This window comes from Cajanus cajan, chromosome 11 (assembly GCF_000230855.2).
Source record: "Cajanus cajan strain Asha chromosome 11, NIPB_CcT2T_4, whole genome shotgun sequence".
NCBI classification, from domain to species: domain Eukaryota; kingdom Viridiplantae; phylum Streptophyta; class Magnoliopsida; order Fabales; family Fabaceae; genus Cajanus; species Cajanus cajan.
Genome location: NC_138527.1, coordinates 31,280,618 through 31,298,834, shown reverse-complemented (window position 1 = coordinate 31,298,834; position 18,217 = coordinate 31,280,618). Strand labels below are relative to the sequence as shown.

Genomic DNA, 18,217 nt, shown 5'->3' with positions numbered 1-18,217 from the left:
TTTTACTTCAATCAAATAACTGAATTTTTATTATATTTTTTTTAAATCTATTTTTACTTTTTTTTTTCAATTCTATTCTATAGTCATTCATATCAGGAAGCTAAAGCTAGCTGGTTGAAACTTTGTTTTTATATTTTATATTTTTAAATAAAGATATAGAATCGAAGGATTCAAGTGGGAGCAAGTAGGAATAGAAAGTCTCTTCCCACTGGACACGATATGACCGTAGAAAAACTTGAGTGGGCGTGATTTGGTGGCCAAATGAAAACCAAAATAGAACACGATTGCAACAATCAACCCAAAACTGTGGGGCCTCTCTAGTAGACAAATTCAACTAGATATTGTCTACACAATTTCTGTAAATTTAAACTAATTGATTATTTGCACATAATTGTTTTATACAATTATATAATTTTTAATGCCAAACAATGATTTTACAATATACTAATTGATAGTTATATATATATTTTTAGTTTGCATCAAGAACTCTCTTAACAAAAGTTGGAGACTAATTCTTTCAAGGTTAAGATTACCAAAATAAGTATTATATTTTTAGCAAAATATTTTTCATTCACACAGTTTAAAATAATCGAATCTTAATCGGTATGGTTAAAAAATTAACTTATCTATATTTGCTGAACCTATGTAGCATATGTAAAACATGAGAGTGATTATTGTTATCCTGATACCTTTATTATTACTACTATTAAATTAAGTTTCTAAAATTTATGTAATACAAGCATTCTAACGATAAACATGACTCTCCGAGTTTACGAAAATAGATACTCTCTTTGGGCTATTTATAAGTTAATTTTTTCATTAAAATATAAATAAATTTTATTGAAGTTAATTTTATTTAATATTTTTAATCTAAAAATTATATAATAATAAATAAGAATACTATTTATCATGAATATGATTAAAAATATTTTAATAAATATAATGTATATTTTATGTAAAGTTTTAGGAAATGTAATTAATGAACTTTTCTAATATATATAGAATTTGTTTTATTTACTTATATATACAATTTCATAGGGATAAGCGTTTAGCGAGGTTAGGGAACCACGCCCATTAAGTTTGTTGGATTTGGATCTTCACTTGGTAAGCCTCCTTGTGACTGTGGGTCGACTTATCTTGACTTTACGGTACAGTTCTTGGCCGAGGAGAGTGCTCGGGGAGAGGCCCGTGTCGCAAGTGTACTGAACGTTCGTGCGTAGTACTCGGCCTAGGTGCATCCTTAGCCAAGGAGGGTACTCGAGAGGGAAACCTGTTAGGCGAGAGTATACGTTTGAGAGGTCGGCCGAGGGTTGCTCGGCATCGGCGCGTAATTGCGTAATGCTCGGCCAAGGTACATCCTTATCCGAGGAGGGTACTCGGGGGGGACCTGTTAGGCTCGAGTGTGTTTGAGAGGTCGGTTGAGGGTTGCTCGACGTCGGCGCGTAAGTGCGTAGTACTCGGCCTAGGTACATCCTTAGCCGAGGAGGGTACTCGGGAGGGAAACCTGTTAGGCTCGAGTGCACGTTTGAGAGGTCGGCTGAGGGTTGCTCGGCATCGGCGCGTAAGTGCGTAGTACTCGGCCTAGGTACATCCTTAACTGAGGAGGGTACTCGGGAGGGAAACCTGTTAGGCTCGAGTGTATGTTTGAGAGGTCGGCCGAGGGTTGCTCGGCTTCGGCCTGCGTTATCCGAGTTTGGACCTGCATGATCGCGACCTTAACGTATACATATAGTTAAATAAGGAAGGAGAATATGCAAAAATGTCTTTCTATTAACAAAGTGCCTCGTTAAAAACCTTGCCGACCCAAAACCCTCCTTAGGGAAAAAAGAGTCGGTCAAGGAAAAGAGTGCACTATTACATCAACTATAATACACTTTTAAATGCGAGGAGTTCTAGGTTCTCGGAATTGGTTCTCCTGATAGGTACTCTAGCTTGTATGCTCCGTTGTTTAGGTTGTGCCGTATTCGGAAGGGTCCGTCCCAATTGGGGCAAGCTTTCCTTGTCTCGGATCTTTTCTTGCTTCACCTGTGGCCCTCCAAACGAGATCTCCTTCTCGGAATTCTCTAGGTTTCACCTTGCTGTCGAATCTTCTCTTGTAGCCCTGCTTGGTAGCCTCGGCCACGACTCGTGCCCGGTCTCGAATATTTTCCATGGTGTCCAGGCTTACCCGGAGCTGGGCTTCATTATTTGACTCGTCGAAGTGGGCTCGGCGGAATGAAGGTTCCTCGATTTCCACTGGGATCATCGCGTCGGACCCGTAGACTAGTCGAAAGGGGGTCTCTTGTGTGATCGACTGAGGTGTGCATCAGTAGGCCCAAAGCACCTCGGGCAACTGCTCGGCCCATGCTCCCTTTGCTTCTCCTAGCCTCTTCTTCAACTCTGCCAGAATGACCTTGTTGGCGGACTCGGCCTGGCCGTTCGTTTGTGGGTGCTCGACCGATGTGACCTTGTGTTGTATTCCTAGGCCGGCTAGGAACTCGTTGAGTTTTCGGTCGGTGAATTGGAGGCCATTATCGGTGACCAGGGTATGCAGGATGCCGAACCGGGTGATGATATTCCTCCATATGAATTTTTGGACTTGATGAGTTGAAATGGATGCCAAGGGCTCGGCTTCAATCCATTTAGTGAAAAGGTCCACGACAACGATGAGGAACTTGCATTGCCCCTTGGCAACTGGGAAAGGTCCGAGTATGTCGGCCCCCCATGTGGCGAACGGCCATGCTAGGGGAATGCAGTGTAGCTGCTCGGCTGGCTGGTGAATTAAGTTGTTGTGCTTCTGGCATGGTTGGCATTTCTTCACAAAGGCTCCGCAGTCAGTGTTCATGGTCGGCCAGTAGTACCTGGCGCGCAAAAGTTTGGAAACGGTCGTCCTTGCTCCTGAATGCATTTCGTAAGTGCCTTCGTGTACTTCTCTCATTACGTAATCGGCCTCGGCAGGATTTAGGCACTTGAGTAGCGGGGTCGAGAAGCCACGTTTGTACAATTGACCGGTGATGATGACATATCTGCTAGCTTGAGTTCTCAACCGTTTAGCCTCAGTCAGGCCGTCCGGTGTGACTCCGTTGGTCAGGAATGCTTTGATCTCGGCTCGCCAGTCTGAGGGATCGTTGGGATCGGCGTGGTCGGCCTCGACACTTCCTACCATTTCTGACTCGACGCTAGGTTGGTCGATCTCTTGCTGAATAATGGTTCTTAACTGGCCTGGTTTCTTTGTCGCGGCCAACCTAGCCAACTGATCGGCTCGGGTATTGTCCTCGCGAGGGATGTGCTCGACCAACACCTCTTGAAAGCTCGTCTTCAACTTTTGATAGGCGTGGTAGTACTTCATCATGATGTGATCTTTTACTTGGAAGTTACCACCCACTTGCTCGGCCACCACCTTGGAATCAGTTCGGCACTTGATCTTTGATGCACCCATGTCCTCGGCCAGCCTTAGTCCGGCTAGCAAAGCTTCATATTCAGCTTGATTGTTCGAAGCTTTGAACCGGAAGCGCAAGGATTGTTCTAAGGTTATCCCCTTCGGTCCTTCTAAGATTACTCCTGCCCCGCTCCCCTGGCGGTTTGAGGAACCGTCTACATGGAGGGTCCACCATTGCTCCTCAAAGTGGTCGTGCGGGTGTAGATCGTTTATGAAGTCCGCCAGGCACTGGGCTTTGATCGACCCTCTCGATTCAAAGGTGATGTCGAATTGTGAGAGCTCGACTGACCAGGTCATCATTCTCCCGGCGAGTTCGGGCTTGCCTAAGACTTTGGAGATCAGGCAGTCGGTGTGTACAACTACTCGGTGGCTTTGGAAGTAGTGTCGTAGGTGTCGGGAAGTGTGGACTAGTCCGAGTGAAACTTTTTCTATCAGCTGGTACCGGGTCTCGGAATCCTGCAGGAGTCTGTTGACAAAGTATAGGGGAGCTTGGGTGTCTTCCTTTTCTTGCACCAAGGCCGAACTGATCGCCTCGTCGGACACAGCCAAGTATACCAGGAGCGGGCTCGAAGGATCAGGTCTCGTTAGGATCGGCGGCGTCGCCAGGGTTGCTTTCAACACCGCGAAGGCTTCTTCGCATGGTTCATCCCACGAGAAGGCTGAAGCCTTCCGCAAGAGTTTCGTTATTGGGCTGATTTTGTTGCCCAGACGTGGGAGGAATCGGGATAAGGTGACCAATCTCCCTGAAAGACGTTGCAATTCCTTGAGGTTGCTTGGGCTTCGCATGTCTAGTACGACCTGGCATTTGTCTCGGTTCGCTTCTATGCCCCTCGCTGATAGCATAAAACCTAGATATTTTCATCCCTTAACCCCGAAGGTACATTTCTCGGGGTTGAGTCTCATGTTGTGCTTGCGAAGTTCACCGAAGATTTCGGCTAGGTCTGTTATGTGCTCGACCAAGGAGTTGGACTTGACCACCATATCATCCACACAGATCTCGATGTTTCGGCCGATTTGATCCTGGAACACTTTGTCCATTAACCTCTGATAGGTCGCCCTTGCGTTCTTCAGTCCAAATGGCGTGACCTTGTAACAATAGTTGGTGTTCTCGGTGATAAACGCCGTCTTCTCCTCGTCGGCCGGGTGCATTTTAATCTGGTTGTAGCCGGAATATGCATCGAGGAAGCTAAATACGGAGTTTCCGGATGCCCCGTCGACGAGTCGGTCTTTGTAGGGGAGGGGATAAGCGTCTTTGGGGCAGGCTTTGTTGAGGTTGGTGTAGTCGGTGCACATTCGCCACTTCCCATTCGCTTTTTTAACTAACACCACATTGGCCAGCCAGGTGGTGTAGGTGACCTCTCTGATAAATTTTGCTTGCAACAGTTTCTGCACTTCGACATTCGCGGCCTTTCTCTTCTCGTCTCCCATTTTCCTCTTCTTTTGGGCAACTGGTCGGGCATCTCGGCATACGGTCAGTCGATGACACAAGAACTTGGGATCTATCCCTGGCATGTCCGACGCCGTCCATGCAAATAGGTCGCTATTGTCTCGGACCGCTCGTTTCACCCGGTTCGAATCGACCTCACTTAGTTGGGATCCCAAGTGCATGACTTGTTCGGGTACTCGGCCAAGCATAAAAGAGACAAGGTCTTCGGCGGGCTCGATTCATTCCTTTTCTCCTAAACGGGGGTCGAGGTCGATGCCCTCGGTCACCTCTTGTCTGACTGCGTTCACACCTCTTGTCGTCTTCTGGGGGTCAGCAATGGGTTGTACCTTCAGGCTAGATAGGTAGCATTCTCTCGCTATTTTCTGGTCGGCATGCACAGTTATCACCTGTCCATCTCTCGACGGGAATTTCATGCACAGGTGAGGGGTCGAAACAATGGCCCCCAATGCGTTGATTGAAGGTCGACCTAGAAGGATGTTGTACGACGTGTTTGCGTGTACCACAATATAACGAATTTTGATCTCTCGGGAAGATTGTTGATCGAAGCCAAACCGGGTGTATAGGTCAATGCATCCTCTCGTCATCACTCTTTCGCTTGAGAAGCCTACCAGTGGTTCGTGGTATGGTTCTAGGCTCTCCTCCAGGATCCCCAGCTGCACAAAAGTATTCCAGTACAAGATGTCGGCTGAGCTTCCCTGGTCAACCAAGGTTTTCTTCACAATGCAATTTTGCATCTCGACCAAAATCACCATGGGGTCGTCCTGAACAGGATCTACTCCTCGGAAGTCTCGGTCAGAAAAGGTTATCGCTGGCATCTTCGGTGTCCTTGGCTGATTCACACTATTTACCGATCGTTCTGCTCGGAGGTGTCTCTTCCGTGCAGAAGATATGGAACCTCCCCCAGCGAAGCCCTGACTATTGTGTTTATTATCTTCCTCGGTCGGTCATTATCTTATTGAGAATGTCGCGAATGATCCTGCCTCTTGGCTGAACGGGATCGACGACGTTGGTCTCTCGGTTGATGGGCTTCGCGAGAGTGGTCTCTTCTCCTCGACTGGTGGTCTTGGGGGGTGACAAAGTTCCTGAGGTGACCCTGCTTGATAAGGTCCTCGAGTTTGTCTCTAAGTGCAGAACATTCTTCGGTCGAGTGTCCCCTGTTTCTGTGGAATCGGCACGTCTTGGCTTTGTCGGCTCTAGGGGGAGTGTTCGCCCTCTTCGGCATTGCGAGGATCTTCGAAGCGAGAGCTTGTTCCATTACATTCGCCCTGCTCGCGTTGAGAGGAGTGTACGCCGTGTAACGAGGGCCTCGTGGAGGACGGACATTAGAGGGTTCAACATTGTTCTTTTTTGTAGGTTCTCGGCCGGCTTCTTTTTGGGTGTAACCCTCTTCGGCCCTGGCTTGATTTCTAGTCTCCGCCAGCTCTTCCATTTGCATATACTTTTCAGCTCGGCGTCGGAGATCATTCATATCAATGGGTGGCTTCTTGCACAAGCTATTTACAATGGCCCCCGCCTGAGAGCAGTGATCAGTCGGTCCAACGCTACGGCGGGGTTAAGATCGCCGATCTCCATGGCAATCTTGTTGAATCGGTCCATGAAGCTTCTCAGGCTTTCCTTCTTTTCTTGACGGACCCTGCTAAGGCTAACGAGGTCGTCCTGTACGGCTTGCTCGTCGCGAATTGAAGAGTGAATTGAGATGAAAACTCGTTGAACGAGTCGATTGAAGAGCTCGGCAATTTCGTGAACCAACTCAGGGCCCTTCCTTTCAGGGACGTGGGAAATATTCGGCATAAAGCCGAGTCGTCTTGGGTGGAGAGGGTCGCCTATGTTAGGAAGACGTTCAGGTGTTCATCGGGGTCGATCGATCCGTCATACTTCTCGATTGGAAGACTCTTCCAATGATCCAGCAAGGTTGCTTCCATTATCATTCGTGAGAAAGGGTGTCTTAGGGAGTGAACACTGGTGTCAGCTTTGTTTCCTATCAAAGAGGTAACTGGTGTTCGGGTCACATGGTCAGTTGGGGCATGGTATGCCGACTCCTCTTGGAGAGTGGGAGTTGACGGCATGTAAGTTTGGTTCAGGCTCCGGAGCTCAGCGTTTTGCCGACGCAGCTCGGCCAGTTCTCGAGCATCGGCTTCTCTTTGTCTTCGGATGGCTGCCATTTCCTCGCGCAATGCGCGCAAGTCATCATGGAGGTCGGGCTGGGCTCCGTCGACGTTCGGCCGGACCTCTTGTATCACAGGCTCCGGTTGTGTTTGAGGCATTCAATATGGGTAACACTCTTGGTTGTTCATGGCGGGATTGTTTTCGGGGTTAGGGATCGGTTGGGTTGTTGTTGATTGTCCTTTGCGTGTTACTACCATGTCTCGGTCTCAGTTATAGATTTCTAAGGGGTTGAAAATGTCTTCTCGGCCCCACGGTGGGTGCCAAATGTTCCTGTGTTAGGATACACACTTCAATTATCCTTGTTGCAGCGGGTCTGATCCTAGGTCTCGGTCTTCTTGTTCCTCTCCGAGCAGTCCGAAGTGAGGGGAGGTGCCTGCAAAGACACTCCAACGCTCAAGTAAGTGCTCGGCGTAATAAATGCGGTAGTTGAAAAGTTTGTTACATACCTCGTTGGGGTCCTATTTATAGTGGTTCTTATTGGGTCGTGATTAGGGATTGGGCCCCGGAAAATTAGGGAGCTAATCCGATGCATTATGTTAATTAAGCTCTCCGTAATCATCCTGGCTAAGGCGCTGAACTCGGCCGACCACACCGACATGTTTTATTCACTTTCAGAGTGGTCGGCGGGCTCGGTTATTTTGGTTTAGACGTTCACGGGTTTGGACATTGGCCTAGTCATCCACCATACGGTATACCTTTCAATAATTCACAACATTAAATCACTGTAACACAATAATTAATAAAATAAACAATAACTAATAAGAACGTATAATATTATAATAAGTTTCACATTAAAAGAAAAAAGTCCTAAAATAAGTACTACCATCGTATTAGTTTTCTAATGTAGTATTAATTATCTCTTTTTATTTATATTTTTAATAATATAATGTAAAAAATAATTTTTGTGTGTTATATTACTTATAACAAAGATGATTAATCATAAAATTAATTTTATAAAATTATTATTTTATTTTATTTTTTTATTTCCTAAAATGATAATTATTATTATGAGATCGAAATAGTTTTTATTTTTACTTATTCGTCATGTTTTTTATCCTGCAAATGTGGTTAAATCTTACGTACCATTTATTTCCGGGGTAGTTACTTTCATTATGCCACATACTCCATAATTTTGCTTATAAGTAGGGGCGGGCAAAAAAAACTGAACTGAACTGAACTGGTGGTGAACTGAACTGTACTGTACTATAAAAAACTGAACTGTTTGTAAAAAAACTGAACTGAACTGTTTAAAAAAAAAACTGAACTGAACTGAACTGTTGGATAGTTAACTGTATTGAACTATAAAACTGAACTGAATTATAAAAATTGAACTATTTTTATAAAAGGATAAAAATTAAATGTGTCTAACATGTTATGTCTTAATGGATTAACTCGATAGTCTAATAACTAAAACTTAAAAAAAAAAAAAAAAAAAGTGATCCAAAAAAAATTATATCAATTTTGTCGAATCTAACGGATCAATTGAGCTATGTTGGACTACTTATTTTTAGGCTTAAAATTCAATGAGTTTGTTTGACTTAATTATATATATATATATTTTGAAAAATTTAAATAAAATGGAAAATAAAGTAATATTGGCAAATGTGTCTTATTTTGATAGATCAATGAGTCAAAATTGTTCAATTCAAAATATCATAACAGTTCAGTGCAGTTTAAACTACAGTTCAGTTCAAGTTTTTATAGTATAGTTCAGTTCAGTTCAATGACACAAAAAAATAGTTCAGTTCAGTTAGTCTGAACTAATATTTAGTTTAGTTCAGTTCATAAGAACTATTTTTAAGTTCAGTATAGTTTTTATAAGTTCAGTTCAGTTTATTTTGCCCACCCCTACTTATAAGAGATCAAAACACATAGAGTAATTGCTGGTGTGATTGGCGAGAATAGTGCGATTCTGATACACAATTTATAAATCTAGATTCTAGACTATCATGTGTAGGTAATTTCACTCATGCAAGTTTTATTTAAAAGATATCAATATTTTTTATTGATTAAAGTTATTCAAATGATGTGATGTGTTATTTTTATCAGATTTATTATTTTATAAAAAAGTTTTAGATTTTCCATATTAGTTCATCATTATTCATTACATTTTGGAGAATAAGTTTCACATGATTTATATGTTCGAAGTATCTTACCTTTAAAATATCTTTTTCTTATTTTCTCTCGGAGCACTCTCACTCTCCTTCTCCACCACACACTTACTCTGCTCCTCTCACTCTCCTTGTTTGTCGCACTCTTATACTGCTCCAAAACCTAGTTTGTGTCAATTTCGCCATCTACAACAAAAGAAATTTCACTTAGGATTTTGTATCATCTCTGATCGTTCATTTATTTATCTTATTCCCTCTTATTTGTTGTTTTCATCAGAATTATTTTCCATAGTTTTGCTTAGTTTAAATTATATCTGCCTTGACCACGAAGGATTGATTTCCCCTTTTGAAACAAACGTTTTACACATTCATCCCTCGAATTAAGTGACCTTTTCTCAAAGAAAAGAACAATCATCAATCGAGGACTAACATGAAAATTAAACTAATGATTTTGCCTTTTATGTTAAAAACAACTCAGCAAATAATAAATATTAGTACTGAAAATTTCGGCCACTTGTAATAATAGGAAAGTCTTGTACATGGTAAATAGTACACAAATTTCCAAACCTGTGTAACTACTACTACTAATAATAATAATAATACACCGACTCTCATGACAACCTCTTGCTGCAACCAAACATATCCATTGCAAATTTCCACGTCAGATTATCCTCTTCATTATTCTTTTTTATTTTCCTTTTTGGTATTATGTCATATCCCAAACATCACAATCACTTCCTCTTTCAGGCTTGGCCAACGACAAATCCTTCCCACTTCCTCTTTTACAATTTTCTTACAACTTTTCTGTGTTTTAAATAATCAAACAAAAAGGTCATAAAATAAGTGACTAATTTTGTTTGCCAATCAAATGAAAAGGAATCTATAGATTCCCATTTCCCAAACACAAGCTTTTAATTAAAAACAAAAACCAAGGTTTAAACTTTAAATTAAAACTTAATAATATGGTAGTATTAATAAAGCTTTCAAGTTCACACTTGTTTCATGCACAATGTTCGATTCTCCGACAGATCCTCCATGCACACATCGCCGCCGCAAACCACCATTCTCCTGCCGTGGCTAACGGCGGCGTTGGTCACACTCCGCCACTCGGACCGGACCCCATCGATAAACTCACACACCACGAACTCCTCCGCTAAGGAAGTGTTCCTCACGTACACAAAATCCCCAATCCACGTCACCTCCACCGAACCTAACTCCGAACCTCCCATTAACCTCCGAACCATCTCCTTCGGCATCTCAGCCACTTCCTCCATCCCCGAACCTAATCCCCCCCGAACCTCCCACAGCTTCACGCTTTTCACGTTCCCCAATTCCCCCACCACCCCCGCCACCATGAACCGCTCCGCTAGGGTTCCGGTGACGCAGTAGCAAACACTCTCATCAGGTCTCAAATCGAAAGGTCCCCTCCAATTTTTCATTACAGGATCGAAGGAATAGGTCACGCCGGAGAATTTCTCCGTCACGTGCATCATTCCTCCGGCCACCGCCACCGACAGCCACGAAGACGCCGTGGAGCCCTTCAGCAGCGCCGGCATGGACTCGCACGTCTCCCACGCGCGGCTCTGCGCGTCGTAGACCTCCACCGCGAGCGGGTCGTTCTCGAACTCGCACGCGCCGCCGGACACCACCACGCGCGTCCCGACGCGCGCGACGATGGGGTCGGTGCGCCACACGCGCGGGGCCGGCGCGTGGTGCCAGTGGAGGTGGAGCGCGTCGAGGGAGAAGGCGAACTCGGCGGGGGTGAGCGTGTAGAGCAAGGTGGAGTGGGAGGAGCGCACGGGGGAGGTGTGGGACGTGGCGCTTTTTATCTGGAGCCACACGTGCGAGCGGGGGTCGTAAGCGTGTAGCGTTGTCACGTGCGAGGCGCGGGGGCTCTGAGTGAGGACTATGAGCCATGGCTTTATGGGGCTGATGTGGGCGAGGGAGGAGAACACCGCACGCTTCCAGGACTTTGACACGTGGGAGGCTGGCACGAGGTGGATGAGTGGCACGTGGGAGAATATGGCCTCTAATATATCGCCGTGGATGGGTGCTTCTTCTGGTGCCACTGCCAATGCCATGGGTGGTGTAATAAGCAAAATATGTGGTGTGTTTGTGTTTGTGATAGTAGTAGAGTGAGAGGGAAACGGGAGTTAAGGGTTTATATAGAGGGTGGAAAAAGAGAAGTGAAAAAATAGGTCCCACGTTATCCAATGGGTGCGTGCCACCTCTTTTGTCTTAGAATGTGGTATTGGTGAAGGATGGGGACCTCTCACTCTAATCAAAATTTCGTCTGAATTGGTTCACTACTTTAGTGAATCTCTTTCAACATTGATTTTCCACAATTATATCAATCTCGAAACTGTACAAATTGTGTGCCATCTCTAGGGTTTACTATTACTAAGTTTTCAATATTTATATGAAAACAATGTTTAAGGAAAAAAACTAACTTATGATAGCATGGTTTTGTGCCGGGAATTATGTTGTAATTACCCAAAAGGAAACGTTAATTTTGTATAATTAAGATGAGACTCAACTATGGTAGCACTATGATGACGATACTTGAATTTGGGTGATGGCATAATATGATACGGCTACGGCACTAGCTGAGGTGGACTGATGGTATTAATGGCCACCATAAGTTCGCCACAACAATAGTGGCATGTTGCGGCGACGAAAAAGTACGGGTACTTGTGGAATTTTTTTACGTAAATAGAATTTTTTTAAAAAAAATTATAAAAACAGCATCTATTACGCTTTATTTACACAACTAACACTGATCACTGTTCACATTCAGAATTCGGTTTCCCAGGAACCGAATTCTGAGCTTCAAATTTTTTTTTTTTGTGTGATTAGAATTCGGTTTCCGGGAAACAGAATTCTGAGTTGTTTTTTATTTTTTATTTTTTATTTTTGCATTTGTGGCCCAGTGTGCACGCTTTTTGGAAGTAGAACGAGCCGTTCTGGAAGCAAAACAGCCCGTTCTGCTTAAACACATAGAGTGTTATTTTTGAAATTGGAACGGGCAAAGAACGGGTCGTTCCAATTCCAAAAATAACACTCCATGTGTTTAAGCAGAATGAACCGTTCTGTTTTCGGAATGGCCCGTTCCACTTCCAATATTCTCTTAGACTGGGCCACAAACGCAAAAAAAAAAAAAATTAAAAACAACTCAGAATTCGGTTCCCGAGAACCGAATTCTGATAATAATAAAAATTTGACGCTCAGAATTCGGTTCCTCGGGAACCGAATTCTGAGTGTGAACAGTGATCAGTGCTAGTTGTGTAAATAAAGTGTAACAGATATTATTTTGGTAATTTTATTTTAAAAAATTCTATTTACGTTAAAAATTCGGTACTTGTGAGTGCTCTAGTTTTGTTTTTTTTTTCTTTCATAAAATATTTTAAAATTTGATTTAATCTTTTTTGTAAAAATTATTACATTTTTAAGTTCTTACAGTTATTAAAAATTTAAAATGATGTAATTTTAAGCTTTCGCCAGGAACTTATAATAAATGTTTGTGTTTAAATATAAGAATTAAAATATAAATATATTTCTAATTATTAAAAATGTCTTTTTTAATATCATATGATTTTCTCAGGATAAAATTATTTATTGTTTTAAAATATACCTTAACATTTTTATATAAATACAAAATAGAGAAAGGAGATTCTTTTCTTCTCATTTCATTTTAATTTGGGAGAAAACTATTTTAAGATGAGTCCGAATAAATATCTTTCTTTCTTTCTCCTCATTTCTCCCCTCAAATAAATGATTGGAAATAGTTTTTTTTTATTGTCATATTTTCTTCCTACGCCACTTTATTTTCACCAATTCCAGATTCTGACCACCAGTTGGATTCTAAAAACATTATTGTATCCTAAACAAAGTTGGAATTTTTTTTATGTCTTGTCCCTAGATGACAACTATCTATTTCTTTTGAAAAAAAGAAGCACGAGTTTAATGTTGCACCAGTAGCATTCTACTAACATCAATGGTCAATAATTTTTTTTAAATAAACTCATAATTGTCAAAAAATATTAGGTAATAGGCATTAAGCTATTGACATTTTTATTTTTGATTTTTAATTATTTTATACATCTAGAATTATTACTATAAGTTGATTATATCTTAAATTTTACTTTAACTTTAATGTATGTTAAATTTTAAGATAAAAAATACACTGACATTTTTTGCGGTTTGTTAGAAGTTAACACGTTATTCTTATTTTTTTTTTTTTAACATCTATAGTAAAAGCATATTGTATTTAATATTTATACTGTATATCTGTATGACTTTTTTTTTGTGAATAAAACAGTATAAGTGTGATAATAGTGCACTAATTTTTATAACTTAATCACACTCATCAATGGTTGAACTTGAATGTGATAGTTGAATTATGGTGATAACACAATAATTATGTCGCACCCATTGTGATGTTATATATAGCAACAAAAATTTATTGATTATACTTTATAGTTGATGATGTCGACGTGAGATGCAGATTAACTCTTACCATGTTTTTAATGAGTGGTGTATATTTTTCTTTTTGATGAATTAACTTTCCATTTAAAATAAATACAAAAGTATAGTAATTCTATGACTATGAGTTTAATTTTTAGAGAAAAAAATCTATACACGGATACGATAAAACATTTTTATATTATTATTTAATCATAAAAATATTATATGATTAATTTATTAATTTTTACAGTAATTATATTAGTATAATAAGAAAATTATTATTTAATTACGAATTATATATGAAAATTTTATTAAATTTAAAATAATCACATTAAAAGACAAATCAATTATATTTTCTAATGAGTTCACTGTAAAAATATAGTACACTAATAAAAATACCTAAACTTTTTTTATATATTGTGGGTATAAATTATTTACAAAATCAATATAATAAATAATTATAAATATAATCTTTAAAATAATTATTGTAAAAATTAAAAAAATTATTATACATAATATTTTATGATGAAAGTACGGATGGGAAAAAAACCCGCACCCGCGGGTATCTACAGGTAAAATCCGCTACGGATAATAAATGGATAGATTAATTGGGTACCCGCAGATAATGGGAACGAATACTTTTTTACCCATTTATAAACGGAACAGAGGTAGGTATGATGATATTCATACCCGCAGGTACCCATTTAATAATATTTCTTAAATATCCTAATTATCATTATATCACATAACCCTAAAACTACACTCTCTCATCTTTGTGATATGAGATTTTCACTTGTGAGATTGATGTATTTTAAGTTATTCATTATCTTGCATTTTTATTATTATTTCAACAAAATTAATGTTAAATACAAGTTCAAAATTAACATTAAATTTTTATTTTTAATATTTCAATGACATTAAATATAAACTTCAAAATATTTGTAATATAATTTTTAATTTCTTAAAAAATTTATAAATATTCATAGATATTCGTGGGTGTTCAAAAAATTCATGAATACCTGCTTAATGGATACACACGCGAATATAGAGTAAATATGGGACCAATTTTCATCTAGCAGGATAAGAATGAATTTACTATTACCCGCCCCATGAACCCCACTGTCAGTATAAAAATCTTTAATATTTCATTTATGTTTGATATGATCTAAACATATTTAATTTAGTCTGTTTTTAATCTAAACAAAATGTTCTTTTTTTATAGTAACATGACTGGTTAGGAACTTATAAATTCATTTAATTTATAATATATTTAAATAAACTTCTTCATAGCATTTATAAAAGAAAAAAATAACATTTATAAAAAAAAAGTATGAAAGAAAAATAAAATAAGTTTCTTTATAAATTAAAGTAATTTATGTATAAACTAAATTGTTAAAGTTTTCTATTCTAATTTTTATTTATTTTTAAATTAATGTGTAAACTAATTTTAATTCTATTTTTTTATTTTACTTCTTTTAGGTGCACTTTTAGAGAAGCTTATCATAACAAAGTCTTTGGTTTAACATGATCTTAACATATTTATTGGATTAAGTTAAGTTGGGATTATATATATATATATATATATATATATATATATATATATTTATTTCTAATGTAGGATGTAATAAGGGTCTTTGGCCCCCTCACTCCTAACTTTTTTATAGTTTATTTTTTGTTTAAATATGTTTTTAATCTTTATAATTTTTAAAAATTTTGTTTTAGTCCTTCAAATCATTAATAACATATATGAAAATAACTAATTAAAACGGTTATTGTAACGTAGTTTAAAAAAAAAATGGTGGCTAATTTAGTAGCCCGGAACGGGCCGTTCCCAATCTAGAACGGGCCGTTTCAAACTATTAAATTAAACTGAAATTCGTGGTTGGGAACGGGCCATTCCGGAGGGAGAACGGGCCGTTCCAAATTCCAGAGCGGGCCGTTCTGGTTGGAGAACGGGCCGTTCCGGAAGGAGAATGGGCCGTTCCGGAGGGAGAACGGGCCGTTCCGGATGAGTCCCGGAACGGGCCGTTCTGTTTTCAGAACGGGCCGTTCTGGGCGTGGATTTTGTGTGTGAATTGGGAGTTCTGTACGGGCCGTTCTGGCCTCTCCGGATTGCCTATAAATAGGGGTGAGGGGGGGCCGTGAGGAGTTCTGATTCTAGAGAGAAGTTTTAGAGAGAAGGTCTCTGGGTCAGTGAGCTCCTTTCTCTCCCAAATTTGTCTGTTTAATTCATTTTCTCCTCTAGATCAATAACTCCTTCTGTCTTTTCTTGAAATTCAGATTAGAAAGCTTGTTTTGGGAGGACTGAAGTTCCGAGTTAAGCCTCGAGGGAAAATTCTACTTTTGTTCAGTCTTTGGCTATCTGAGTCAATCTTCAGGTAAGGAAAGCTAGAATGTTTGTTATTTAGGATGTATGTGAGTTTACAAACTCAATGGGATTAGGCCGGGCGCAGGTTGAGTGTGCCAGGCGTGGAAGAGCTCAGAGCTCTTGGGTTGGTGTTAGGCTAGGTACGAGCTGACTGCACCAAGCGTAATTATATTTATAAATAATTGTTTTAAATTGATGCTTATGCATGTTTAAAGTTAAAGTTTTAGATCATATATGTATGTATGGTGCGATATGATTCATATGTATGTTTGTAATGATACGTATGAATGTTTGAATATGAATATGTTTATTGATCATAATGATGGATAGATCATTTATGATGAATGATGCATTATTGCATGTGATGTCTTATGACATGTGTATGATTGTTGATCATGATGGTGGGCAGACCATTATGATGTATGATGCATGATTGCATGTGATGCCTATGACATGAGTCTAGCCTAGGACTTGAGGAGAGGAAAAATATTTTCGAACTGGAAGAGCTCACATAGAGTCTCTTGGGAGTGGTGCTTGGATAGGCCACTGATATATGAGAGTGGTGCTCTGGGAGGCCACTGGATTTGGGAGAGTGGTGCTCAGATAGGCCACTGGGTTGGGTGAGTCTCCTCTAAGTCCTTAGCTAGTGTTGGAGCGGGGTATGAGGTCGAGGGTTATTCCCTTAACCAAGTACTCGGGAAGGTGCGTGGATCCTTGCAGATAGTCGGTGAGCGAACTCCACAATTGACTTGGTTAATGCATGCCAAGGTCGTGGTAAGCCCGTACCCAGCTGTGCTATACTTGACGGTGGATCTGGACTTCCAAGTGTGTAAGTGACATCATCCGAGTAAACTCGAGGGAGGATTATATCCTGTTTAGCTGTGACCGAGCGGGCGCTTTGGGCGTGAAAATGGTTGGGGTGGTTTCAGTAGGATGGAATGTCACTTATACAGCTCTATTGTTATGGAGATCTCCTAGGTGTATGCGTGACGACGCATTTGATGATTGATATGCATTGATATCTGTCATGAGATGCATTTACTGCATGATTATTGACATGATGAAGTGGGGTGTTTGACTTCATGCTTGATGAATGAATGATTGATTGAGATGAAAGGTTCCTTAAGAACAGGATTTGGGATGCATGTGTAGTATAGATTTTATTCTGTACTTGTATTATTGATTTTTGAATTGTAGCTTACCCTTTTGTTTTTCATGTGGTGGAACTGCGATGATCATACTTAGTATGGGAGCAGGTCAGGAATAGCTTGGGAGTAGAGGTGATCGTTGCGAGACGAGGAGCTGAGTCTCGTGTTTTGAGTTACCATTTTGGGTAACATTCTTTTTGTCAGTGCTTGACCGGCACTAAGGAATATTTTGGGATGACTGTACATATATGGTACTATATTTTATATACAGAAACTTAATTATTTTGATCTTTATATTTATGCCTGTATGTATGTGTTATCCAGTTTAATATTCTCTTAGTTAACTAGTTGTAGTGTGATTCCACTAAGTGTAGAGACCGTGACGAGTCGTTACAGTTATGCAATATCAATCGGATGTAATGTGATATTTCCACTAACGAGGACATCAATATATAAATTTTATGCAATAATATTTGATAAATTTTTTAATATATAAAATTTGAATATAAAGATTAAAATAAGATTTTTCGAAATTATATGGACTAAAAGCAACAATTTTAAATTTGAGGAATTAAAAATAAATTTATTCTAAATTTGATGGACTAAAAATATATTTTAAACTTTATTTTTTTAATACATATATAGTATTTAATATTAATTTAATTATTTTATTTAGATTTTGATAATAAAAATAATAATATTTAAGTGCTATATTTTTATAAAATATTTTTTATAGTATTAATTGATTATGTAGATAAAAATATTTTTTTTCTTTTTTATTATTTTCCTTTTATAATATTTATTGTAGAGATATTTATATATTTTCTTCATTTAGGACTATATTATTAATTTTTTTGATAATCTATTATTATTTTAGATGCCGTAATTATTAAATAAAAATTTTAAAAAATAGAAAAAGAAATACCTTAATAGTCTTTTTTATATATTGTTTATATTTTTTTTTTCTACTTTCTAACAAATTGAAAGTAATCTTTTTACAAAATTTATTGATTGTTATGATTATAAAACAAAACATGGGGATTAACATAATGTATCCTCTGATTTAATATATTTTTAATACAGTTAATAATATTT

General features: G+C 39.1%; 2 protein-coding genes across 2 annotated transcripts; both read right to left on the bottom strand.

Annotated features, from left to right (window-relative positions):
• Nucleotides 1-192: 192 nt before the first annotated feature.
• LOC109800386 (uncharacterized) lies at nucleotides 193-9,489 on the bottom strand. Its single transcript, XM_083066389.1, has 2 exons — nucleotides 9,188-9,489; nucleotides 193-7,726 (listed from the first exon to the last, which is right to left on the bottom strand). The coding sequence occupies exon 2, from the start codon at nucleotides 4,259-4,261 to the stop codon at nucleotides 2,306-2,308; it is 1,956 nt and encodes a 651-aa protein (XP_082922515.1). The 5' UTR covers nucleotides 4,262-7,726; nucleotides 9,188-9,489; the 3' UTR covers nucleotides 193-2,305.
• Nucleotides 9,490-9,633: 144 nt separating this feature from the next.
• On the bottom strand, nucleotides 9,634-11,298 carry LOC109800389 (Kelch repeat-containing F-box family protein). Its single transcript, XM_083066391.1, has one exon. It carries the CDS (start codon nucleotides 11,221-11,223, stop codon nucleotides 10,132-10,134), a length of 1,092 nt encoding a protein of 363 aa, XP_082922517.1. The 5' UTR covers nucleotides 11,224-11,298; the 3' UTR covers nucleotides 9,634-10,131.
• Between the last annotated feature and the right edge of the window lie 6,919 nt (nucleotides 11,299-18,217).

Bases quoted from the DNA above. Each gene is read 5' to 3' on its own strand.
- LOC109800386 (XM_083066389.1), bottom strand. From the start codon at position 4,261: ATGCTATCAGCGAGGGGCATAGAAGCGAACCGAGACAAATGCCAGGTC.
- LOC109800389 (XM_083066391.1), bottom strand. From the start codon at position 11,223: ATGGCATTGGCAGTGGCACCAGAAGAAGCACCCATCCACGGCGATATA.